The sequence below is a fragment of the Tachyglossus aculeatus genome, chromosome 7 (assembly GCF_015852505.1).
Source record: "Tachyglossus aculeatus isolate mTacAcu1 chromosome 7, mTacAcu1.pri, whole genome shotgun sequence".
In the NCBI taxonomy this organism is placed as follows: Eukaryota; Metazoa; Chordata; class Mammalia; order Monotremata; family Tachyglossidae; genus Tachyglossus; species Tachyglossus aculeatus.
The window spans coordinates 17,934,934-17,961,443 of record NC_052072.1 but is presented as its reverse complement, the minus strand read 5'-3'; the positions used below and the strand labels follow the sequence as shown (position 1 = coordinate 17,961,443).

The following is a 26,510-nucleotide window of genomic DNA, read 5'->3' as shown; positions in this document are numbered from 1 at the left end:
CTCCCTTCTCTTGGTTGGAAAGTTTCCGACCTAGCAGTTGGGTTCCCTTTTCCAAGTAAAAAATGAGATTGACTGACTGAATGAATGAATGAATTCTGGGCAGCTTAATTTCTCCCTGAAATAAAGAACAGGCTCACCGTCCAGGAAGAATCCTTACGAGAGCGTGTCACGGTTGGTTCAAGACTACAGAAACCATCAAAAGGCAATTTTCTTCTCCAGGGGATCATCCCTTGCTAAAATTCCCCACTCGGACTACGAAGCTAATGACATGTTTCTAAAAATACACTTACTCCCACGTTCTGAGCAATAATTAAAGAACGTAGAATGCACTAGGAAGATCAAGCTGGAAGATAAAAAGCAGAGAACAAAAACCAAACAAAAATCTACTTCCCCCAGATGCGTTTCTCACACTGTTCACACTTCCCCCTTCTAGACTGTGAGCCCACTGTTGGGTAGGGACTGTATATGTTGCCAACTTGTACTTTCCAAGCGCTTAGTACAGTGCTCTGCACACAGTAAGCGCTCAATAAATACGATTGATTGATTGATTGATTTGAACCCGTGACCTCTGACTCCAAAGCCCGGGCTCTTTCCACTGAGCCACGCTGCTTCTCTAATGATGAGAAGGAGCGGCCAGGGAGAAGTAGGGGGAGAGGACTGCGACAGAAAAACCGGGGTTGGAAAGGGCTACTAGGAGAAGCGGGTGGTCCCCACGTCCCAGGCAACCGCGCGGTCGAGGAGAATTATAATAATAATAATAATAATGATGGCATTTATTAAGTGCTTACTATGTGCAAAGCACTGTTCTAAGCACTGGGGAAGATACAAGGCGATCAGGTTGTTACCCACGGGGGGCTCCCAGTCTTCATCCCCATTTTCCAGATGAGGGAACTGAGGCCCAGAGAAGTGAAGCGACTTGCCCAAAGTCTCACAGCTGACAGGTGGCGGAGCCGGGATTTGAACCCATGGCCTCTGACTCCAAAGCCCAGGATCTTTCCACTGAGATGGAGTAGGCAAGCAGCCCCCTCCTTCCTCTCCCCGGCCTCACCTCCTTCCCCTCCCCACAGCACCTGTATATATGTATATATATTTGCACGGATTTATTACTCTATTTATTCTATTTGCACATATTTATTCTATTTCTTTTATTTTGTTGATATGTTTTGTTGTCTGTCGCCCCCTTCTAGACTGTGAGCCCGCTGTTGGGTAGGGACCATCTCTCTATGTTGGCAACCTGGACCTCCCAAGCGCTTAGTACAGTGCTCTGCACACAGTAAGCGCTCAATAAATACGATTGAATGAATGAATGAAGGCACTGATGACCTTGGAGAGGGCAACCGCAGTGGGGTGATGGGGGAGAAAACCTGGCTGCGAAGGGGGGCCGGGACGGAGCTGGAGAAGGGGATGTGAATGCAACCCTTCGGAGCAGTTCGGACAGACCAGGGGGATGGAGGCGGAACGACAGATGGATGGCGCAGGGGCCTCCGGAAAATAATAACAACGTTGGTATTTCTTCAGCGCTGACTATGTGCCAAGCACTGTTCTAAGCGCTGGGGTAGATCCAAGGTAATCAGGTTGTCTCACGTGGGGCTCACCCACTGAATCCCCATTTTACAGATGAGGGAACCGAGGCACAGAGAAGTTGAGTGACATGCCCAAGGGCACACAGCTGAGAAGTGGCAGAGAAGGGTTAGTTTAAGGAAAGGGGAGGCGTCGGGGGTGTCGGCGGGGAGCGGGGACGGAATCGAAAGCTTTTCAGCAACATGGACGCGTTCTGCAAGTGGCTCATTGGGACAGTCAATCAATCGGTGGTGTTTTTTGAGCACTCACTATAGGCAGAGCACTGCATAATGATGGCATTTATTAAGCGCTTCCTATGTGCAAAGCACTGTTCTAAGCGCTGAGCAAATAATAATAATAAATAACAACAATAATAATAATAATGGTGACTGTTAAGCGCTTACTATATCCAGGCACTGTACTAAGCGCTGGGGTGATTACAAGCAAATTTAACTTCACCTCCTCCAGGATGTCTTCCCAGACTGAGCCCCCTCTTTCCTCTCCCCCTCCCCATCCCCCCTGCCCTACCTCCTTCCCCTCCCCACAGCACCTGTATATATGTTTGTACAGATTTATTACTCGATTTACTTTCCTTGTACATATTTACTAATCTATTTATTTTGTTGACGTGCATCTAGCTTTACTTCTATTTATTCTGATTCAATCGTATTTATTGAGCCCTTACTGTGTGCAGAGCACTGTACTAAGCGCTTGGGAAGTCCAAGTTGGCAACGTCTAGAGACGGTCCCTACCCAACAGTGGGCTCACAGGCTAGAAGGGGGAGACAGAGAACAAACATAGTAACAAAATAAATAGAATAAATATGTACAAATAAAATAGAGTAATAAATCCGTACAAACATATATACATATGTACAGGTGCTGTGGGGAGGGGAAGGAGGTAAGGCAGGGGGGATGGGGAGGAGGGGGAGAAGAAGGAGGAAGTATTTATTTTACTTGTCCATATTTACTATTCTATTTCTTTTGTTAATGATGTGCATCTAGCTTTACTTCTATTTATTCTGATGACTTTTCACCTGTCCACATGTTTTGTTTTGTTGCCTGTCTCCCCCTCTTAGACTGGGAGCCCGTTGTTGGGTAGGGACCGTCTCTAGATGTTGCCGACTTGGACTTCCCAAGCGCTTAGTCCAGTGCTCTGCGCACAGTGAGCGCTCAATAAATACCACTGAACGAATGAATCGGGTTGCTCAATAAATACGACAATGAATGAATCGGGTTGGACACAGTCTCTGTCCCACGTGGTAGAGCCCAGTATCAATCCCCATTTTACAGATGAGGTAACTGAGGCGCAGGGAAGTGAAGTGACTTGCCTAAGGTCACAGAGCCGGCAAGCCGGGATTAGAACCCAGGTTCTCCCGACTTCCGGGCCCGTGCTCTAGAAGAGGTTTTTCCACACAACGAAGTAGATATCTTCTGCAGATATCTCCGTGCCATTCCCAGCTTGGCTCCAACTAGTAGTGCCCGGAAAAGGCTGAAGGACTGGGGAAAATGATCTTGATCCCGACTAGCAATTGTGGAAGCACCTGTATACATGTATATATGTTTGTACGTATTTATTACTCTATTTTATTTGTACATATTCTATTTATTTTATTTTGTTAATATGTTTTGTTGTCTGTCTCCCGCTTCTAAACAGTGAGCCCGCTGTTGGGTAGGGACCGTCTCTATATGTTGCCAACTTGTACTTCCCAAGCGCTTAGTACAGTGCTCTGCACACAGTAAGCGCTCAATAAATACGATTGAATGAATGAATGAAACAAGCTGCTGTTCTCACTGACTCTCAAATGACTGCAAAGCTGAGTCGCTAAAACAATTCTGGATTTAAAGACGCGAATTCAAATAGCTTGTGCGGATCAGCTATACGGAAAAAAAAAAAAGGCGAGCCTTCTGCAAGTGAAAGCAGAGAATGAACACATTCTGAAACGAAAAAATATTCTCTTTGTTCCCCTCTCCCAACCGTAAGTAGGGGCAAAACTGTGAAATTGAACAAAGTTAACAAATTTACAATAAACAAATTTAGCTTTAAATGTAACAAAGTTAAGGCCACCCCCTAATCCATTCATTTCCACGGACTCAAATGGTAACTATGATGCCGTTTTCCTGTAATAAAAATTTCAGGAACCACGTTATAGGAGAAACGACTGTAGATAGTAAATCGCTTTTAGCTAGGTCAAAGAGAGTGTTTATCAATCAATCGATGGTATTTAGTGAGCGCTTACTGTGTGCGGAGTGTTGTACTGTATGCTTAGGACAGTACAATCTATTTATTCTGCTGACTTGACACCTGTTGTCTGTTGTTTTGTTGTCTGTCTCCCCCTTCTAGACTGTGAGCCCACTGTTGGGTAGGGACCATCTCTATATGTTGCCAACTTGTACTTCCCAAGCGCTTAGCCCAGTGCTCTGCACACAGTAAGCGCTCAATAAATACGACTGAATGAATGACTACAATCAGCACTTAGAACAGTGCTTTGCACACAGTAAGCGCTTAAGAAATGCCATCATTATTATTATTACAATCTAAAAGAGACACGTTGCCTGCCCCGAAGGGCAAGTACAATCTAACAGAGACACGCAGGAGTTTACAGTATAGAGGGGGAGAGACGGCATTTCCGCACTGATCCCGCCAAAAATTAAACGGAAACATTTCAACCAATTGTTTTGCGATTAAGTGATGCTGCGTAGTGACAGGTTACTTCTACTGCACGTGGGAGCCCCGGAAACACGAACACCCGTTAGGTCCTCATCGCGGTGAACTTAGTCCAGTGCTCTGCACATAGTAAGCGCTCGGTAAATACGGCTGAATGAATGAAGGGTGATCCGGTGATCCAGTGATCGACTCACCTCCGTAATAGAGTCCCGTGCCAGTGCACATTCGCCACTGTCCCTGATACATTCCTGCTGAGCTGGGGCTGCACATCTGGACGCTGACATCTGCAATCTCCTGGGGCTCTAGTGATCTGACCATAACCATGTTCACGTGGCCAAACTGGTCTCCCCCGACATACTTAAGACAAACCCCCGGAGGCCAGGCCTCGGTCCCTGAGATCAAACAGAAGAGAAACGTGTTAGGAACTTGGTTGCCGCCCGATCAGGCGGCTCGGACTTTGGGAGGGTCGGGGGTGAAGGCGGCGGGGAGGAGGGGGGTGTGAAGCTACGAAATGCGCACGTTCGCTTGAACCGTTTCCCTCCTAACGGGCCCGGGAGCTTGCGGTGACAGGGCTGATTTACTTGGCTGCTTTCTACACATCCAGCACCACAGCCCTAGATTGGCAGGAGACCCCAAAACAGCGGGGATTAAGAGTCATTAAAGAAGTGAACATCCAAATGACCTTGGGAAACAATCGCATCCGCGTGGACGCGGCAGAACCCAGCGGTAACCCACAGAAGGGTCCTGATGGCGAGGGGAAGGGTCCATCCACTTTACGCGTGTTTTCGCTCCTCCTGCATCCCGCCGCCTTTATGGTGGGTGAGTTTGTTCCTTTTCCCTTTCCTCTTTTAAGCCGACAAAGTCTGCGGGCCCTGCTACCTCCCCAACCTTCTCATCAAAATCTTCCGTGCGCTTCCGTTTAAATTATTCTTCCAATTTCCTTGACTTCTCTCTGGTTTCGGCTCTCCGTAAACAGATCCCGCACACGGGGATCCGGGGCCATCATCATCAATCGTATTTATTGAGCGCTTACTATGTGCAGAGCACTGTACTAAGCGCTTGGGAAGTACAAATTGGCAACACATAGAGACAGTCCCTACCCAACAGTGGGCTCACAGTCTGAAAGGGGGAGACAGAGAACAAAACCAAACATACCAACAAAACAAAATGAATAGGATAGATATGTACAAGTAAAATAAATAAATAAAATAAATAAATAACCAACGTTAGCCGAGGGCCAGCCGAGTCCGTCCCGGGTGCCGCAATGGTTGCCCGGAGAGGGTGTGAGGATGGTGAGGGCTGGCCATCGCTGGGGATCGATCGCCGATCGACTGATTGTCGGCACGGGTTGGCAGTCGCTGCGGATGACCAGCGGCTGGGCTGGTATGAGGAATTCCAGGGATCGTGCAAGGGATTTGGTTTCTATTAACCAGAATTATCCCCGAAAGAAGGGCGACTGACAGCGGAGAAAGGCTTTTGATAATGTATCTCTTCGGTGTGGACCGTCTCCTCTCTCCAGTGGATGCGGAAGTCTACTGGCATAAGCCCGAAAGGCAGCAGCAGCAGATTTTTCCCGCAGCCACTGAGGAATTCAAAATCCGTTTTTTGCTGGGGGAGCCCAGGTGCCACGCAACGCTTCGGACTGAATATCCCTCAAGCTGCCAGACTACACGCTCTAAAGATAGACCGTGAGAGGTGAAAATAGTGGCAGGGCTGTGAGGGAGACACAGATGGCACATGGCGGGTGAGTGCTGGTTTTCACTTCTCAGGTGTGCGGCCTTGGCGTGAAAAAAATTCGGCTCTTTCAGGGTGGATTTGAACAAAATATGCTCAGTTCTCCCAAAACGCTTGAAAAGCTGTGCACTGAAGAACACCGGCCTCCTTGGGAAGCAGCGTGGTGTAGGGGAAAGAGCAGGGGCCGCGGAGTTGGAAGGCCGTGGGTTCTAATCCCGGCTCCACCACCTGTCCGCTGTGTGACCTTAGGCAAGTCACTTCGCTTCTCTGGACCTCAGTTACCTCATCTGGAAAATGGGGATTGAGACTGTGCGTCCCACATGGGACGAGGACTGTGTTCAACCCAATTTGCTTGTATCCACCCCCCGGCTTAGTACAGTGCCTGGCACACAGTAAGTGCTTAATAAATACTACAGTTATTAACATTATTAAGACTAATACTAACGACGGCATTTATTAAGCGCTTACTATGTGCAAAGCACTGTTCTAAGCGCTGGGGAGGATACAAGGTGATCAGGTTGTCCCATGGGGGGCTCACAGTCTTCATCCCCATTTTACAGATAATAATAATAATAATAATGGCATTTATTAAGCACTTACTATGTGCAAAGCACTGTTCTAAGCACTGGGGAGTTTACAAGGTGATCAGGTTGTCCCATGGGGGGCTCACAGTCTTGATCCCTATTTTACAGATGAGGTAACTGAGGCCCAGAGAAGTGAAGTGACTTGCCCACAGCTAATTGGCAGAGCCGGGATTTGAACCCATGACCTCGGACTCCAAAGCCCGAGCTCTTTCCACTGAGCCACGCTGCTTCTCTATTATTACCACTGTGCTCCCCATCTCTGACTCGAGGTACACGAAGCACTTCTTCCGACACTGCGTTGAGCTGAATCCAAGCAGGCTTACGCCCCACGGCGTTCTACCCAAAACACGAGGATTACGGCGGCAGAACTGAGTGTAAGGGACAAATGATATAAAGGTGCCTTCCAGGAGACCCCGAACGTGAGGCTGAGAGGTCCCCGAGTTGGAGATTTGTGGGGGAAAATGTTCTCAATTAGAGGCTCCCCCAAAATAATCGCCCAGCTAGTGCCTGGGGATCGGTGGACCAGTGGAAAGAGCCCGGGCTTTGGAGTCAGAGGTCACGGGTTAAAATCCTGGCTCCGCCAATTGCCTGCTGTGTGACTTTGGGCAAGTCACAACTTCTCTGTGCCTCAGTTCCTTCATCTGTAAAATGGGGGTTAAGACTGCGAGCCCCCCGTGGGATAATCTGATCACCTTGTAACCACCTCAGCGCTTAAAACAGTGCTTTGCACATAGTAACTGCTTAATAAATGTCACTATTATTATTATTATTATTATTCTGTTCAATCTCACAGTGTCTCCCCTCTCGAACTCCTCCAGGGAGTAATTTGGCACGGAGACGGTCGGTGGGGGGGAAAATGAGCAAAACCGCCACAGAAATTGACGAGTGCCACGCTTTGCTAATGGCCAGCGGCAATGAGTCATATGAAAGACTAATAAGTGTTTAAAGGGCCCTCATGACATGAGGAGCTGATTTGTTTACCGCGTCCACAATATAGATCCTTGAGGTGCTTCGCGGGGTATCATCTGGGCCTTTAATTGAGTTGAGAACGAGCAGTCGGGTGAGATGTTTTCCAGTCATTAGTCAGGTAGTACTTATTTGTTACCAGGAAGAAAGAGCCGGCCATCCGACTTCCTCTGTGGCATCAACAACTTAAGCCCACTACTGGGTAGGGACTGTCTCTATATGTTGCCAAATTGTACTTCCCAAGCGCTTAGTACAGTGCTCTGCACACAGTAAGCGCTCAATAAATACGATTGATGATGATGATGAGGGGCGAGGGGGGTTGCGCCCACGGCTGCGGAGGTCGAGTGAGCCTGGAGCGCTCCCCGCTCTCCGCCTCTGAATTTCGGAGGCAACTTATTTCAGTTTTCCAGGTTCTGACCTGTGACCGTCGTGCGCTGGGTTCGACAACGGGGCACGCGGGGAGGCCGAGTGGTGCGGGCGCACCTTGGCTTTCGGTGTGGTTGAATGATGGGTGGGAGGATTTCAATCATCCCAGGGCTTGCTTGAAAAACACCTTCCGCTGCGCCCGGGGACAAATGAAAGATTCGCCTTAACTTTCAGGCCACCTGAGATCCACAATCGGCACTGAGGAGCCACCTGGCCCCAGTCCAAGAAAAGATCATTACCTAGCCGGTGCAGGACGTCTGAGTCCACTAACTTCCTGGAAAAAGCGATTAAAATGTGAAAATGCACAGGGTGTTGCCTACTTGGGGTCGTTGGATGCCTCGGGTCTGTAATAAAAACCCTTTTTCGAGGCAAAGAGTAGCGATTGATAGATTTGTTCAGCTGGAGCTCAGACCCTTCTCCTTCCCATCTGGTAAAATAAATGCGCAGAGTCGGTGAAACTCTACAGCCTGCTCAACCTAAGCTCCCCTAAAGGGCTAACAGGGCAGGCCATAGTAATAAATGGCAATGGTATAGAAATTAGGAGTGAGAAAAAACAGATTTGTGCCCTCCTCCAGCTTTGTTTCAACCCCTGGGTATTAACTTTTAAAGCTTTCCCCCTTACTTTTCTGAACTTCCAATATCCTCTAAGGTGGCACAGAGTGGGCGGCGTCATTATGAATTTGGATGCCAAGGGGAATGTTTCTGCAGCGTGGGTGGATGAAATTGAGAAAGACCACGGGCTTTAGTTTTCCAGAAGTATGATGACTACTTCCTAAAGAGAAGGCTCTGGGGACAGTGGGGCATTTCTAAGTTTGCTGCGGTTTTTAATCCTTCTCAACAGGTGTGTATCTGAACGTCTGGGGAACCGAAAACAGGGGTATGGAGAGACATCGTAAACGTTAATATTTCTGTAGTTCTTCTGGACATTTACTGAACTAGACTGTAAAGACACACATAAACCCGTCCTGTCCCCCCCACCACCCACCAATCTTTGTTACCATAGTATTCTACCCCAAAATCAACACAGGCCCAAATAGGATGATGGCAGGAGGCCAGTTTCTATTTACAAAGCAACATGCTTGGGTCTCAAAATGCTTTTCTACACCTAATCTCTCAATAACCACCATGACATACTCGGTATTTCTAGCAAATCTGCTCTTGCACTCCCTACTTGAAAGGAGTGGGGGTGGGATACCCTGTTTGCACTAGGCTTCTTGAGGCAATACATTCCCTTACTGCGCCTCTTTTACAATTATCAGAGATTTTTTAATAACAGAGGCATTTATTGCCCAGTCCTGGGATCCTTTTAAGCTAATAATTACATTCATGTTGCCAATTTTCTCCCAGCTCTTATTCCGAGTGAGAATGAAAGAACAGAATCCAGGAGTTCTGGCTCCCCACTTGACATTCTATGACAATGCTGTTTTCCTTTTTTCAGTTAAACTAAAAAAGGCAGAGAAATGGGCACATTCCCTCTTTTGGCTTCCTTCTGTTTTTACGCCACTCCCCCCTGCCAATATCAGGAATAATCCTGCAAAATCATATGCTCTTAAAAATGAATCCTTAAGACGGAATTCCAGGTAATTTATAAAATGAAAATTCTGCAGGAAACACATAGAAGCTTGGGGGCGAGTAAATAAATGAGGATTTCTACTTAATTTGATATGTGAAATCCAACTTTTGGAGAAAAGATTTAAAAAAAAAAAGAATACCCCTTACAGAAGAGCTTTGCTCCAGGGAAAGGAGGAGGGATGGAACGGGCGAGGGTAATCAGGGGACACTTGTACATATTTATTCTATTTATTTTATTCTGTTAATATGTTTTGTTTTGTTCTCTGTCTCCCCCTTCTAGACTGTGAGCCCACTGTTGGGTAGGGACCGTCTCTAGATGTTACCAACTTGTACTTCCCAAGCGCTTAGTACAGTGCTCTGCACACAGTAAGCGCTCAATAAATACGATTGAATGAATGAATGAATCAGGTGTCTAAACAAAAATCCAGCTAGTATCGGGGGACATTTCAAAATGAAATATTAGGAGAATCCACACACACACAAAAATAATAATAAAACACCTTTGGGGCATTTCTGGCATTCCCTGCTCCCAGGTAGGAAGACTGGGAGGGCTAAAACAGACATTGGGGTAAAGCAGAAAGAAAAATCAGGCTGAAATCAAGTAACAATTTCAAGAAATATGCTCGTCCCACTTTGCTCCCCTTTTTTGCAGCCCTGGCCCCGTTCTAGCTCAGGTTCCTAATGCCTGGTCAGTGCAAATACCCCAAGAGAGGTCGAAAGACCAGAGAAATGTTCTAGGGTTGTTTGGGAACCATTTGCAAAGTTGGGTTAATCCAATTTGTTCCATTACGATCAAGTCCATTGAGCCTTCTCACCGAAACAGACATAAAATTTAACTTTTAGATTTTAGAAAAGGTGAAGGGAGACAGTTGAGAATGAGCATTTAGTCCGCCATGGCCTCCAAGACATTTCCCACTATAGGGGAGTCCAGGTTAGGACAAATTTGCACCTTACCAAATCTCGTGTCGTTCCGTATCTCCCGAGGTTATCTCCCTAGACCTTCCTTAAGCTGTCGCTCTGGCAGGGGGCTCGTGTGTATTTTTTTTTTTAATGGTATTTGTCACAACGTGCCAGGTGCTGCACTAAGCACTGATCATATCTCGATCGTGTTCTCTTGTCTGTCACATGGATCAAATGCTTCTCTCATCACCCCAGGCGGCTCAGACGGCTTTCTTGACAGCTCCGCCTCCTCCCCGCGCTGCCGGTGGAAAGGGAATCGGGGGGCCGACAGGGCCCGTTAGGGGTGTCTTGGGTAACTGAGTGAAGAGAAATTAAACTGCCCTCACAGGGCAAGTTTTCGTCGGCACTATAAACAGTGGCACCTCACATTTGGAAGTTAAGCCGTTTCTGCGGGGAGGCCCATTCAGCTCCGCGAAGCTGTAAGAAGGACTCGCTTCGCCCTGAACGCTATCAGCCGGGTTTTCCTGGCAAATCTGGGCGTCCAGACTTCAAGGTGTGTGGAACGGAGAAGCAGCACGGCCCCGTGGATACAGCACGGCTCTCGGAGTCAGTAGTTCGTGGGATCTAATCCCCGGGGCTCCAGCACCTGTCCGCTGGGTGACCTTGGGGAAGTCACTTCCCTTCCCTATGCCTCAGTTCCCTCATCTATAAAGTGAGGATGTGAGTCCCATGTGAGACACGGACTGTGCCCAGCCTGATTAGCTTGTATTAAGCCTGGCACCTAGTAAGTGTTTAAATAACATTAAAAAAAAACCCCACTTCGCCCAAGTTTTATTACATTTTCATGGGATGATTACCAGGTTGCCATCATTTCCAAGCAAACATGTAGGATGTAGGTCCCGGGAGCCCGGAGTGATGATTATGATTTAGAAAGTTACAACCCTTCAGAGGGGCAGCTGCTCTTAGATGAGGGGGAAGAAGCCAAAATCTTCCCAATTACTTACAACCTTCAAGAATGGTGCGGCCTTTCAATACAGCGGAAATTCATTCATTCAATTGCATTTACTGAGCGCTTACTGTGTGCCGAGCACTGTACTAAGCGCTTCAAATGCCCAGGAGATCAATCAATCAATCGCATTTATTGAGCGCTTACTGTGTGCAGAGCACTGTACTAAGCGCTTGGGAAGTCCAAGTTGGCAACATATAGAGACAGTCCCTACCCGACAGTGGGCTCACAGTCTAAAAGAGATGGGAGATGGGTCAGGGCAGAGCTTAAATGGAAAGCAGCAGTACGCTATGATGAACCACCCTTCTCCCGGAGACCTTGTCTTCCTCCCATTTTCTCTGTTTGGCCCTCCAAATGGGTTTTAAGTGGACCTTGTCCGCTGGCTTGGGGACTAGAAACCGGGAACGAGACCCTCCCACCCCTCCCCAATCTGCTGCACAGCACGGGGTCAGTGAAAGAAAATTCTGCACCGCGTTTCAGAGCCACCCTCTCCCCACCCACCTTCCCCGCAAGAGTCACATCACCGCGGGGTTTCAGTTTACACTCTAAACTCTGCCTTCCTAAACTCAAAGAAAACAAAAGCCGGGGAAAGAGAGGCTTCCCCGGCCTGACATTTACCAGAGTTTTGTATCCGCCACGTTTTGGTAAATTGTGTGTCGGGGGGGATCGATTCCCCTTCTCCTATGGTAACATCCTCAACGAAGGACATAGAGGGTACGGTGATATTGGGGCTCTCAAAGTCATAGTAGGCTCCGATAGCTGCTTGCAAGTTCCTGCAAAGGAAGAGAGAAAGTAACAGAATTCAATCCAGACCACTCTAGCCTCTTCCAGGCCCACCGAATGAATGAATGAATGAATCAATCGTATTTATTGAGCGCTTACTGTGTGCAGAGCACTGTACTAAGCGCTTGGAAAGTACAAGTTGGCAACACATAGGGACAGTCCCTACCCAACAGTGGGCTCACAGTCGAAAAGAATGAATATGCTCCCTTCCCAAGTACAGTATTTAAAGGTAAAAGCACATCGATATTCACCCCACGGCACTTGGCTACAGATCCCCTTCTAGCCCGGAAGCTCGTGATGGGGAGGGAACGTATCTACCAACTCTGTTGCATTTTACCCTCCCGAGCACTCAGTACACGGCTCTGCACCACAGTTATAATAATAATAATGATAACAATGGCATTTACTAAGCGCCTACTATGTGCAAAGCACACAAGGTGATCAGGTTGTCCCATGGGGGGCTCACAGTCTTCATCCCCATTTTACAAAAGAGGGAACTGAGGCCCAGAGAAGTGAAGTGACTTGCCCAAAGTCACACAGCTGACAAGTGGCAGAGCCGGGATTTGAACCCCTGACCTCTGACTCCAAAGCCCGTGCTCTTTCCACTGAGCCACGCTGCTTCAATAAACGCCACCGACTGACCTATAAGTTATTTATTTATATTAATGTCTGCCTCCCCCTCTGGACCGAAATCTCGTTGTAGGCGGGGAACGTTCCGCCAACTCAGTTGCGCTGTAATAATAATAATGATGGCATTTGTTAAGCGCTTACTATGTGCAAAGCACTGTTCTATGCACTGGGGAGGATGCAAGGTGATCAGGTTGTCCCGAGTGGGGCTCACAGTCTTAATCCCCATTTTACGGATGAGGGAACTGAGGCCCAGAGAAGTGAAGTGACTTGCCCAAAGTCACACAGCTGACAAGTGGCGGAGCCGGGATTTGAACCCATGACCTCTGACTCCAAAGCTCTTTCCAAAGCTCTTAAGCACTTACTATGTGCAAAGCACTGTTCTGTCCCACATGGGGCTCACAGTCTTAATCCCCATTTTACAGATGAGGGAACTGAGGCCCAGAGAAGTGAAATGACTTGCCCAAGTCACACAGCTAAGTGGCAGGGCTGGGATTTGAACCCATGACCTCTGATTCCAAAGCTCTTTCCAAAGCTCTTAAGCGCTTACTATGTGCAAAGCACTGTTCTATGCGCTGGGGAGGATACAGGGTGATCAGGTTGTCCCACATGGGGCTCACAGTCTTAATCCCCATTTTACAGATGAGGGAACTGAGGCATTGAATCTATTTATTTATTTATTTTGCTTGTGCATATCCATTCTATTTATTTTATTTTGTTAGTATGTTTGGTTTTGTTCTCTGTCTCCCCCTTCTAGACTGTGAGCCCACTGTTGGGTAGGGACCGTCTCTACATGTTGCCAACTTGTACTTCCCAAGCGCTTAGTCCAGTGCTCTGCACACAGTAAGCGCTCAATACGACTGATTGATTGATTGAAAAGTGAGGTGACTTGCCCAAAGTCACACAGCTGACGAGTGGCGGGGCCGGGATTTGAACCCATGACCGAGCTTAATACTCTCCCAAGCGCTTAGTACGCCGATCTGCACACATTAAGCACTCAAAAAATACCCCTGACGGACTGGCGGGAGATGGTAAGATTTTCTAAGGCTACCAAACCGGTGTGACTGGGTGAGTCACTGGCTTGCAAACCCTGGTGTCCTTTAAAGGCCCAAGGTCCCTTATACAACAGCAACTCGTGTCACCGACAGGAAGCCTCCCTACCACCATCATCATCGTCATCAATCGTATTTATTGAGCGCTCACTGTGTGCAGAGCACTGTACTAAGCGCTTGGGAAGTACAAATTGGCAACATATAGAGACAGTCCCTACCCAACAGTGGGCTCACTGTCTAAAACTCTACCACCGGAGAGCGTGTCCAAGGTACACGCGGGATGCAGGACGCGGGTGAGGGGAGAGATTGAATCCCTACCTACTGTGGAAATAAGGTTCTGCACACTAAGCGCTCAATAAATACGACTGATTGATTGATTGAGTGTTTTAGTTTCCTGCCTAAAAGGGGATGGTACCCACCCAAAGTCAGATAAATAGAGCCCACAATTACCTCAACCACCCAGCGGGCAAATTATCCAGTCAATGCCAATGAGACAAAGGACACTGAGATGGCAGAAAGAGCCCTGGGGGAGGGAAATCGCTGATTTTTTCATGTAGCCGTTATAATCATCATCATCATCATCATCAATCGTATTTATTGAGCGCTTACTATGTGCAGAGCACTGTACTAAGCACTTGGGAGGTACAAATTGGCAAGTTGTCTGGATGTATTTAACTGCCTCTCCTCAAACCAAAACGTGGTTTCTTCAGGACTGAATTTACCTATTACAGGTGAGTGAAGTCCTCTTTAGGAGAGGGGAGTTTGAAACCATGCCCCTTTTGCAATTTGAACAGCCAAACCAGGAAAAGCCCTTCCAAACCACACTTGTTGCCCATCGAGAATATTTGTTAGCTAATAGATGGTAGTACTGATGGCTTGTTTTTCTTTTTTTTGTGCTTTTTGGTCCATCTATTAATAAAAATGAACCCCGTTACAGAGTCACCATCATATCTCTTCTCACCACCCTCTGAGTCTGCATTAGCCAGTCAACTAGCCCTTTCAGCGTTAATAATAATAATGATGGCATTTATTAAGCGCTTACTATGTGCAAAGCACCGTTCTAAGCGCTGGGGAATTTACAAGGTGACCAGGTTGTCCCACGGGGGGCTCACCGTCTTAGTCCCCATTTTACAGACGAGGCAACTGAGGCCCAGAGAAGTGAAGTGACGTGCCCAAAGTCACACAGCTGCCAAGCGGCAGAGCCGGGATTTGAACCGACGACCTCTGACTTCAAAGCCCGGGCTCTTGGAGCTGAGCCAGGCTGCTTCCCAACTTCCCAAGCGCTTAGTACAGTGCTCTGCCCACAATAAGCGCTCCATAAATACGACGGAATGAATGAATGAATGAAGCACTGTTCTAAGCGCTGTGGGGGGGTTACAAGGTGATCAGGTTGCCCACCGGCGAGCAGCAGAGCTCCAAGAATTCTCTTTGATAATGACTTCACTTCTTGGCCTATTGAAACTAGGTTTTTTTTGACACCATCGAGCCCCCTCCCCGCCCCCCAAATCAGGCTACACGCCAAATCAGGGTTGGCTGTCTATATATAAACCCCTCCATTGCCAAGAGGCGGGCTGAGCAGATTGCATTATATTTATGAATATAATGAAACAGTATCCAAAAGTCAGCACCAGAACCCAGGTTCTCCTGACTCTATCCACTAGGCACCCTGCTCCTAATTCTGGCTCCGCCACTTATAATAATAATAATAATAATAAAAATAATAATCCCGACTCCGGGACTCCGGGAGTCCCGACTCCCGACAAAATAAAATAAACAGACTAGATATGTACAAGTAAAATAAAATAAAATGGGGATCGAGACGGTGAGCCCCATGTGGGACGGGGACTGTGTCCAACCCGCTCGGCTTATATCCACCCCGGCGCTTAGTACAGTGCCTGGCACATGGTGAGCGCTTGACAAACGCAATAATGATAAGGAGAAGAAAAAAGACGCTTCTCCTGTTGGACTTCTCCGGTAAGCGGCCAGCGGGACTGTTCTTTTCTGTGCGCTTGGCTGCAATGTGGGCTTTGGAGGGTAAGAAGCTATTAGCGCATCCCGGCCGCCTGCCAACTCCCTTCAGCCCGGCTCATCATCATCATCATCATCATCAATAGTATTTATTGAGCACTTACTGTGCGCAGAACACTGTACTAAGCGCTTGGGAAGTCCAAGTTGGCAACATCTAGAGACAGTCCCTACCCAACAGCGGGCTCACAGTCTAAAAGGAGGGGGAGACAGAGAACAAAACCAAACGTACTAACAAAATAAAATAAACAGAATAGATATGTGCAAGTAAAATAAAATAAAATGGGGATCGAGACGGTGAGCCCCATGTGGGACGGGGACTGTGTCCAACCCGCTCGGCTGATATCCGCCCCGGCGCTTAGTACGGTGCCTGGCACACACGGTAAGCGCTTGACAAATGCAATAATGATAAGGAGAAGAAAAAAGACGCTTCTCCTGTTGGAATTCTCTGGTAAGCGGCCGGTGGGACTGTTCTTTTCTGTGCGCTTGGCTGCAACGTGGGGCTTCGGAGGGTAAGAAGCTATTTGCGCATCCCGGCCGCCTGCCGACTCCCTTCAGCCCGGCTCATCATCATCATCATCAATCGTATTTATTGAGCGCTTACTGTGTACTAAGCGCTTGGGAAGTCCAAGTTGGCAACATCTAGAAACAGTCCCTACCCAACAGTGGGCTCACAGTCTAAAAGGGGGAGACTGAGAACAAAACCAAACGTACTAACAAAATAAAATAAACAGAATAGATATGTGCAAGTAAAATAAAATAAAATGGGGATCGAGACGGTGAGCCCCACGTGGGACAGGGACTTTGTCCAACCCGCTCGGCTTATGTCCACCCCGGCACTTAGTACAGCCCCTGGCACATGGTGAGCGCTTGACAAACGCAATAATGATAAGGAGAAGAAAAAAGACGCTTCTCCTGTTGGACTTCTCCGGTAAGCAGCCGGCGGGACTGTTCTTTTCTGTGCACTTGGCTGCAACACGGGCTTCGGAGGGTAAGAAGCTATTTGCGCATCCCGGCCGCCTGCCAACTCCTTTCAGCCCGGCTCAGATTTCAGCCCTTGGCCCTACGGCTATGAAAGGATTGCGAGACCAGTGGAGCAAGCTAAGCGCCCAACAGGGCGACCAGCTGAAATGCCACCTTGCTGCCCAGCCTGAGGAACGAACTCTCCCCCTACTCCGGACCCCCCTAGCTCCGTCCCACCGGTCTGAGCGAACAGTGCTGCCTCTTAACCCGGCTTCTGGTGGAATCAGCTCAGTAAATCGGAGATGATAAAAAAATGTCAACTGTGGACGCCACCCTAAAACGAAAACGAAAGGAGGGGCATCTCCCCCTACTCCAGACCCCCCTAGCTCCGTCCCGCCGGTCTGAGCGAACAGTGCTGCCTCTTAACCCGGCTTCTGGTGGAATCAGCTCAGTAAATCGGAGATGATAAAAAAATGTCAACTGTGGACGCCACCCTAAAACGAAAACGAAAGGAGGGGCAAGGCAGCTCGGTGGAAAACGGGGGTGAAGGCTGACGAAGCAAACTCCCTCCTGAAGGTCAAGGAGGAAAGCAAACTTTGCCCAGCAGGCCACTGCTTTATCCCTTTTAGACTGTGAGCCCACTGTTGGGGAGGGACCGTCTCTATATGTTGCCAACTTGTACTTCCCAAGCGCTTAGTACAGTGCTCTGCACACAGTAAGCACTCAATCAATACGATTGATTGATTGATTGATCCAGATAGTGCTGTCAAGCTCACACTGGCCCGATGCCACATGAGGCTAGGTCCAACAAGGCCACCGATAGTAATAATAATAATATAATAGCATTTGTTAAGCGCTTACTATGTGCCGAGCACTGTTCTAAGCGCTGGGGAGGTTGCAAGGTGATCAGGTTGTCCCACGTGGGGCTCACAGTCTTAATCCCCATTTTACAGATGAGGTAACCGAGGCACAGAGAAGTTAAAAGTGACTCGCCCAAAGTGACAAGCGGCGGAGCCGGGATTAGAACCCATGACCTCTGACTCCCAAGCCCTGGGTCTTTCCACTGAGTCACGCTGCTGCTCTAAAGCAGCGATAGAGCCACTAAATAGGGTCACTGGCTTCCTACAGGGTGGTGGCTTTTACAGATGAGGTAACCGAGGCACAGAGAAGTGAAGTGACTTGCCTAAAGTCACCCGGCTGACAAGTGGCGGAGCCAGGATTAGAACCCATGACCTCTGACTCCCAAGCCCGGGGTCCTTCCACTGAGTCACGCTGCTGCTCTAAAGCAGCGATAGAACCACTAAATAGGGTCACTGCCTTCCTAGAGGGTGGTGGCAATAATAGCGAGACACATTATCGTGAATTCCCGATTAGGTCAACATACTGGGCTTATTATAGCCAAGAGGGAACTCAACACCAAATAAAGATGGTGCGAAGTGAAGGGAGAGAAAGGCCCTTCGCCGTCCTCCTTCCCCGCGGAAAGGTCGGCTTCTACGTTGCTCCCAAACGGCTTCTAGGTTTAAAAAACAGAATTAAAAAGTGAACAGCTGAAAGAAAATAAGGGACATTTAGAGAAGCGGGGGCGTCCTAGTCGGGAAAGCACGGTCTTGGGAGTCGGAGGATCTGGATCAAATTCCCAGCTCCGCCGCCTGTCTGGTTGTGTGACCTCAAGCAGGTCATTTGACTTCTCTGTGCCTCAGTTCCCCCTCCGTACAATGGGGACTAAGCCTGTGAGTCCCATGTGGGGCAGGGACTGTGTCGTACCTAATTAGCTTTTATCAACTCCGGTGCTTAGTTTTTTGTTTTTTGTTTTTTTTTTTTTAAATGGCATTTATTAAGCGCTTACCATGTGCAGAGCACTGTTCTAAGCGCTGGGGAATTTACAAGGTGATCAGGTTGTCCCACGTGGGGCTCACAGTCTTCATCCCCATTTTCCAGATGAGGGAACTGAGGCCCAGAGAAGTGAAGTGACTTGCCCAAAGTCACACAGCTGATGAGTGGTGGAGCCGGGATTTGAACCCTTGACCTGGAGCAGCGTGGCTCAGTGGAAAGAGCCCGGGCTTTGGAGTCAGAGGTCATGGGTTGAAATCCCAGCTCTGCGAATTGTCAGCTGTGTGACTTTGGGCAAGTCACTTCACTTCTCTGGGCCTCAGTTCCCTCATCTGTAAAATAGGGATAAAGACTGTGAGCCCCCCGTGGGACAACCTGATCACCTTGTATCCCCCCAGCCCTTAGAACAGTGCTTTGCACATAATAAGCGCTTAATAAATGCTATCACTATTATTATATATGTTTGTACATATTTGTTACTCTATTTATTTTACTTGTATATATCTATTCTATTTATTTTATTTTGTTAGTATGTTTGGTTTTGTTCTCTGTCTTCCCCTTTTAGACTGTGAGCCCACTGTTGGGTAGGGACTGTCTCTATATGTTGCCAACTTGGACTTCCCAAGCGCTTAGTACAGTGCTCTGCACACAGTAAGCGCTCAATAAATACAATTGATGATGATGATGATGATGACCTCTGACTCCAAAGCCCAGGCTTTTTCCACTGAGTCAATCAATCAATCAATCAATCAATCATATTTATCGAGCACTTACTGTATGCAGAGCACTGTACTAAGCGCTTGGGAAGTACAAGTTGGCAACATATAGAGACGGTCCCTACCCAACAGTGGGCTCACAGTCTAGAAGGGGGAGACGGAGAACAAAACCAAATATACTAACAAAATAAAATAAATAGAATAGATATGTACAAGTAAATTAAATAAATAAATAGAGTAATAAATATGTACAGACATATATACATATATACAGGTGCTGTGGGAAAGGGAAGGAGGTAAGATGGGGGGGATGGAGAGGGGGAGCATTTAAGCAGTTAAGAGCAAGGCACATAGTAAGCACTTAAATATCCTTAAAAAAAAAGGCTTAATCAATCGCATTTTTTGAGCCCTTACTCCGCGCAGAGTGCTGTAGTTAGTGCTTGGGAGAGTACGTTATAACAGAGTGGGGAGACACGTATCCTGCCCACAAGAAGCTTATAGTCCAAAGCTTCTTATATAGAAGCAGCGTGGCTCAGTGGAAAAGAGCCCGGGCTTTGGAGTCAGAGGTCATGGGTTCAAATCCTAGCTCTGCCAACTATCAGCTGTGTGACTTTGGGCACACACCTCTGTGCCTCAGTTACCTCACCTGTAAAATGGGGATTAAGACTGTGAGCCCCCTGTGGGACTGCCTGATCACCTTGGAACCTCCCCAGTGCTTAGAACAGTGCTTTGCACGTAGTAAGCGCTTAAGAAATGCCCTCATTATTATAAAGGATTTATATTATAAATCCCGGCTCCGCCAATTGTCAGCTGTGTGACTTTGGGCACACTTCTCTGTGCCTCAGTTCCCTCATCTGTAAAATGGGGATTAAGTCTGCGAGCCCCCTGTGGGACTGCCTGATCACCTTGTAACCTCCCCAGCGCTTAGAACAGTGCTTTGCACCTAGTAAGCGCTTAATAAATGCCATCATTATTATAAAGGATTTATATTATAAATCCTGGCTCCGCCAATTGTCAGCTGTGTGACTTTGGGCACACTTCTCTGTGCCTCGGTTACCTCACCTGTAAAATGGGGATTAAGGCTGCGAGCCCCCTGTGGGACTGCCTGATCACCTTGTAACCTCCCCTGTGCTTAGAACAGTGCTTTGCACATAGTAAGCGCTTAATAAATGCCATCATTATTATAAAGGATTTATATGATAAATCCCGGCTCCGCCAGTTGTCAGCTGTGTGACTTTGGGCACACTTCTCTGTGCCTCAGTTACCTCGTCTGTAAAATGGGGATTAAGACTGCGAGCCCCCTGTGGGACTGCCTGATCACCTTGTAACCGCCCCAGCACATAGTAAGCACTTAATAAATGCCATCATTATTATAAAGGAGGAGACGGATATTAATAGAAATAAATAAACTACAGCTATGTTCAAAAGTGCTCAGCTAACATTTCTCCGCTCCCGGAATGCCCTCCCCACAGAGGATTCTGCACCTGGCCGTGGATCACAGAGAGTTTGGACTCAGAGAGACCATGTAGTACACGCTTAATAAATGCCATCATTATAATAATAATTATTATTATATTATTAATTAATTAATATAATTATTATTATTATTATTATGGCATTTATTAAGCGCTTACTATGTGCAAAGCACTGTTCTAAGTGCTGGAGATGGATATTAACAGAAATAAACAAACTACAGCTATGTTCAAAAGTGCTCAGCTAACATTTCTCAGCTCCCGGAATGCCCTCCCCAAAGAGGATTCCGCACCGGGCCGTGGATCACAGAGAGTTTGGGCTCAGAGAGACCATGTAGTAAGCGCTCAATAAACGCCATCATTATTATAAAGGAGGAGATGGATATTAATAGAAATAAACAAACTACAGCTATGTTCAAAAGTGCTCAGCTAACATTTCTCAGCTCCCGGAATGCCCTCCCCAAAGAGGATTCCGCACCAGGCCGTGGATCACAGAGAGTTTGGGCTCAGAGAGACCATGTAGTAAGCGCTCAATAAACGCCATCATTATTATAAAGGAGGAGATGGATATTAATAGAAATAAACAAACTACAGCTATGTTCAAAAGTGCTCAGCTAACATTTCTCAGCTCCCGGAAGGCCCTCCCCACAGAGGATTCCGCACCGGGCCGTGGATCACAGAGAGTTTGGGCTCAGAGAGACCATGTAGTAAGCGCTCAATAAACGCCATCATTATTATAAAGGAGGAGATGGATATTAACAGAAATAAATAAACTACAGCTATGTTCAAAAGTGCTCAGCTAACATTTCTCAGCTCCCGAATGCCCTCCCCACAGAGGATTCCGCACCGGGCCGGGGATCACAGAGAGTTTGGGCTGAGAGAGACCATGTAGTAAGCGCTCAATAAATGCCATCATTATTATAAAGGAGGAGATGGATATTAATAGAAATAAATAAAACTACAGCTATGTTCAAAAGTGCTCAGCTAACATTTCTCAGCTCCCGGAATGTCCTCCCCACAGAGGATTCCGCACCGGGCCGTGGATCACAGAGAGTTTGGGCTCAGAGAGACCACGTAGTAAGCGCTTAATAAACGCCACCATTATTATAAAGGAGGAGATGGATATTAACAGAAATAAATAAACTACAGCTATGTTCAAAAGTGCTCAGCTAACGTTTCTCAGCTCCCGAATGCCCTCCCCACAGAGGATTCCGCACCGGGCCGGGGATCACAGAGAGTTTGGGCTGAGAGAGACCATGTAGTAAGCGCTCAATAAATGCCATCATTATTATAAAGGAGGAGATGGATATTAATAGAAATAAATAAAACTACAGCTATGTTCAAAAGTGCTCAGCTAACATTTCTCAGCTCCCGGAATGTCCTCCCCACAGAGGATTCCGCACCGGGCCGTGGATCACAGAGAGTTTGGGCTCAGAGAGACCACGTAGTAAGCGCTTAATAAACGCCACCATTATTATAAAGGAGGAGATGGATATTAACAGAAATAAATAAACTACAGCTATGTTCAAAAGTGCTCAGCTAACGTTTCTCAGCTCCCGAATGCCCTTCCCACAGAGCATTCTGCACCGGGCCGTGGATCACAGAGAGTTTGGGCTTGGAGAGACCACAGGCAGCATCAAATAATCGATCGATGGTATTTACTGAGCGCTGACTCTGTGCACAGCACTGCACTAACCGCTTGGGAGAGTTCATCGTCGAACCTGATTATCATCATCATCAATCGCATTTACTGAGCGCTTACTATGTGCAGAGCACTGTACTAAGCACTTGGGAAGTACAAATTGGCAACATATAGAGACAGTCCCTACCCAACAGTGGGCTCACAGTCTAAAAGGGGGAGACAGAGAACAAAACCAAACATACTAACAAAATAAAATAAATAGAATATTTATAGATTAGTTTAGAATAGAATTAGAATAGATTAGTTTGTTAATTACCCCAGAGCTTAGTACCACGCCTGGCACGCGGTAAGTGCCTAACAACTACTATTACAAATTCGAAAAATTAAAAATAAACCACTGACTGATTTTTTGGTCTCTCTTCCTGAGGCCTTCTCCGGATCCTTGATGGCCTTTTTAAGATTGCAGTGACTAAAACTTGGAATATTTTCCTACAAAGAGTCTGAGGTTAGCTGAATTACGTCCTGGATCTTATACGTCCAACTCCTTTTAACAGGCAAGCCATCCTCTGATGAAACAGGGCTTGGGGCCACTACTTGAATCGTAGTGCTCTGCACACAGTAAGCGCTCAATAAGTACGATTAAATATGAACAGAACTTCCAGATAGCTTGTCAAAGTTTAATATATTATTGTAGTCAATCCGAGGCACAGGAATAATGTGGAGTCCTTCCACAGGGACGCTCCTCAAAACGCAAGTGGACAACAAAGTACTTGGTTGTGCTAGTTATTAAACACTTACTATGTGCCAAGCACTGTACTGAGCACTGGGGTAGATCCAAGATCCTTAATAATAATATCTGTTAAGCGCTTACTATGTGCCAAGCACTGTTCTAAGCGCTGGGGAGATACAAGGTGATCGGGTTGTCCCACGTGGGGCTCACAGTCTTCATCCCCATTTTCCAGATGAGGGAACTGAGGCCCAGAGAAGTGAAGTGACTTGCCTAAAGTCACACAGCTGACAAGCGGCAGAGCGGGGATTAGAACCCATGACCTCTGACTCATTCATTCATTCATTCAATCGTATTTATTGAGCGCTTACTGTGTGCAGAGCACTGTACTAAGCACTTGGGAAGTCCAAGTTGGCAACATAGAGAGACAGTCCCTACCCAACAGCGGGCTCACAGTCTAGAAGGGGGAGACAGACAACAAAACTAAACATATTAACAAAATAAGACAAATACAATAGATATGTACAAGTAAAATAGAGTAATAAATATGTACAAACATATATACATATATACAGGTGCTGTGGAGAGGGGAAGGAGGCAAGGCGGGGGGATTCATTCATTCTAATAATAATAATAATAATGGCATTTATTAAGTGCTTACTATGTGCAAAGCACTGTTCTAAGCACTGTACTCCCGAGCCCGTGCTCTTTCCACTGAGCCACGCGGCCTTTTCCATTAGATCCCACATGGGGTTTGCAGGCTAAATAGGAGGCCGGACAGGTACTGCATCCCCATTCTGCAGATGAGGGAACCGAGACCGGGAGAAGTGAAGTGATTTGCCCGAGGTCACCCGACAGACAGGTGGTGGAGCCGGGATTCAAACCCAGGACCTCCGGCTCCCAGGCCTCACTGCATCTCACTAGGCAAGCAGCGTGGCTCAGTGGAAAGAGCCCGGGCTTTGGAGTCAGAAGTCACGGGTTCAAATCCCAGCTCCGCCAATTGTCAGCTGCGTGACTCTGGGCAAGTCACTTCACTTCTCTGGGCCTCAGTTCCCTCATCTGGAAAATGGGGATGAAGACTGCGAGCCCCCAGTGGGACCATCTGATCACCTTGTAACCTCGCTAGCGCTTAGAACAGTGCTTTGAACATCACCAAAGGAAAGGATGACGAACGAAGGGAAAGGGAAACTGAAGGAGGCAGAGAAGCCACTCAGGTTCAGAACGGAAAAGTGACTGAACACCAATTTGCTCCTCAAACAGCTGACTGTCCAACTGCCTTTATAGTTACTTTGATATAAAGCGCTGTTGTAGTGGAAAGAGCCCGGGCTTTGGAGTCAGAGGTCATGGGTTCAAATCCCGGACCCGCCGCTTGTCAGCTGTGTGACTTTGGGCATGTCACTTCACTTCTCTGGGCCTCGGTTCCCTCATCTGGAAAACGGGGATGAAGACTGTGAGCCCCACCTGGGACAACCTCATCAGCTTGTAACCTCCCCAGCGCTTAGAACAGTGCTTTGCACATAGTAAGTGCTTAATAAATGCTATTATTATTATTATTATCTGCACCGCAAATATCAGCAAAGGAAAGGATGGCGAACGAAGGAAAAGGGAAACTGAAGGAGGCAGAGAAGCCACTCAGGTTCGGAATGGAAAGATGACTGAACACCAGTTTGCTCCCCAAACAGCTGACTGTCCAACTGCCTTTATAGTTACTTTGCTATAAAGCGGTGTTGTAGTGGAAAGAGCCCGGGCTTTGGAGTCAGAGGTCATGGGTTCAAATCCTGGCCCCGCCGCTTGTCAGCTGTGTGACTTTGGGCATGTCACTTAACTTCCCTGGGCCTCAGTTCCCTCATCTGGAAAACGGGGATGAAGACTGTGAGCCCCACTTGGGACAACCTCACCAGCTTGTAACCTCCCCAGCGCTTAGAACAGTGCTTTGCACATAGTAAGGGCTTAATAAATGCTATCATTATTATTATTATTATTATTGTTATTGTTATTATTATCTGCACCGCAAATATCAGCAAAGGAAAGGATGGCGAACGAAGGAAAAGGGAAACTGAAGGAGGCAGAGAAGCCACTCAGGTTCGGAATGGAAAAATGACTGAACACCAATTTGCTCCCCAAACAGCTGACTGTCCAACTGCCTTTATAGTTACTTTGCTATAAAGCGGTGTTGTAGTGGAAAGAGCCCGGGCTTTGGAGTCCGAGGTCATGGGTTCAAATCCCGGCCCCGCCGCTTGTCAGCTGTGTGACTTTGGGCATGTCACTTAACTTCTCTGTGCCTCGGTTCCCTCATCTGGAAAATGGGGATTAAGTCTGTGAGCCCCCCGTGGGACAACTTGATCACCTTGTATCTACCCCAGCGCTTAGAACGGTGCTTTGCACATAGTAAGCGCTTAATAAATGCCATCATCATTATTATTATTGTCAGCTGTGTGACTTAGGGCAGGTCACTTCACTTCTCTGTACCTCAGTTGCCTCATCTGTAAAATGGGAATTAAGATTGTTGAGCCCCACATGGGACAACCTGATCACCTTGTATCCTCCCCAGCGCTTAGAACAGTGCTTTGCACATAGTAAGTGCTTAATAAATGCCATCATTATTATTATTATTGTCATCTGTGTGACTTTGGGCAAGTCACTTCACTTCTCTGTGCCTCAGTTCCCTCATCTGTAAAATGGGAATTAAGATCATGAGCCTCACATGGGGACAACCTGATCACCTTGTATCCTCCCCAGCGCTTAGAACGGTGTTTTGCACGCAGTAAGCGCTTAACAAATACCAAACTTATTATATTGTACTTCCCAAGCGCTTAGTACAGTGCTCTGCACACAGTAAGCGCTAAATAAATATGTTTGATGATTGATGATGATTATTATATTTTATTATTATTCAAAATTCAACAAGGGAAGAACACAGAAAAGGCGAATTCGCCATACAATCTGACCGTGGCCCTCAGAAGCCTCAAGAGCTAAGGAAAGGCCTGCGGCTCTTCATCGTATTTCCTCTTCCTGGCTGAGTTTTATATCGATCTTTTAATTTTAATTACTTCCCAGTCTTCTTCAGCCACTATTAACGGCTGAACTTCTCCAAGCAGGTCAGAAACGGAAACCCTGAGGACACAGTAATCAGGAATAGCACGGCTGGAGTTAATACTTGACTCTATTAATGGTAAGGAGGTGCTAATAAGTCAGAAAATCAACATATTTCAGATTAAGGGGGGGAAAAAATCAATTTACAGAGGTACTCAAATTCTG

General features: G+C 47.2%; 1 protein-coding gene across 1 annotated transcript in view; it reads right to left on the bottom strand.

Moving 5' to 3' along the window:
* Nucleotides 1-26,510, bottom strand: part of ILRUN (inflammation and lipid regulator with UBA-like and NBR1-like domains) — a 138,712-nt gene that overhangs the window by 67,295 nt on the left and 44,907 nt on the right. Inside the window, exons 2-3 of the mRNA XM_038749356.1 lie at nt 12,034-12,188; nt 4,422-4,619 (exon numbers count right to left, since the gene is read on the bottom strand). Of these exons, the coding sequence (XP_038605284.1) occupies nt 4,422-4,619; nt 12,034-12,188 (353 nt within the window). The remainder of the gene's footprint in view (nt 1-4,421; nt 4,620-12,033; nt 12,189-26,510) is intronic.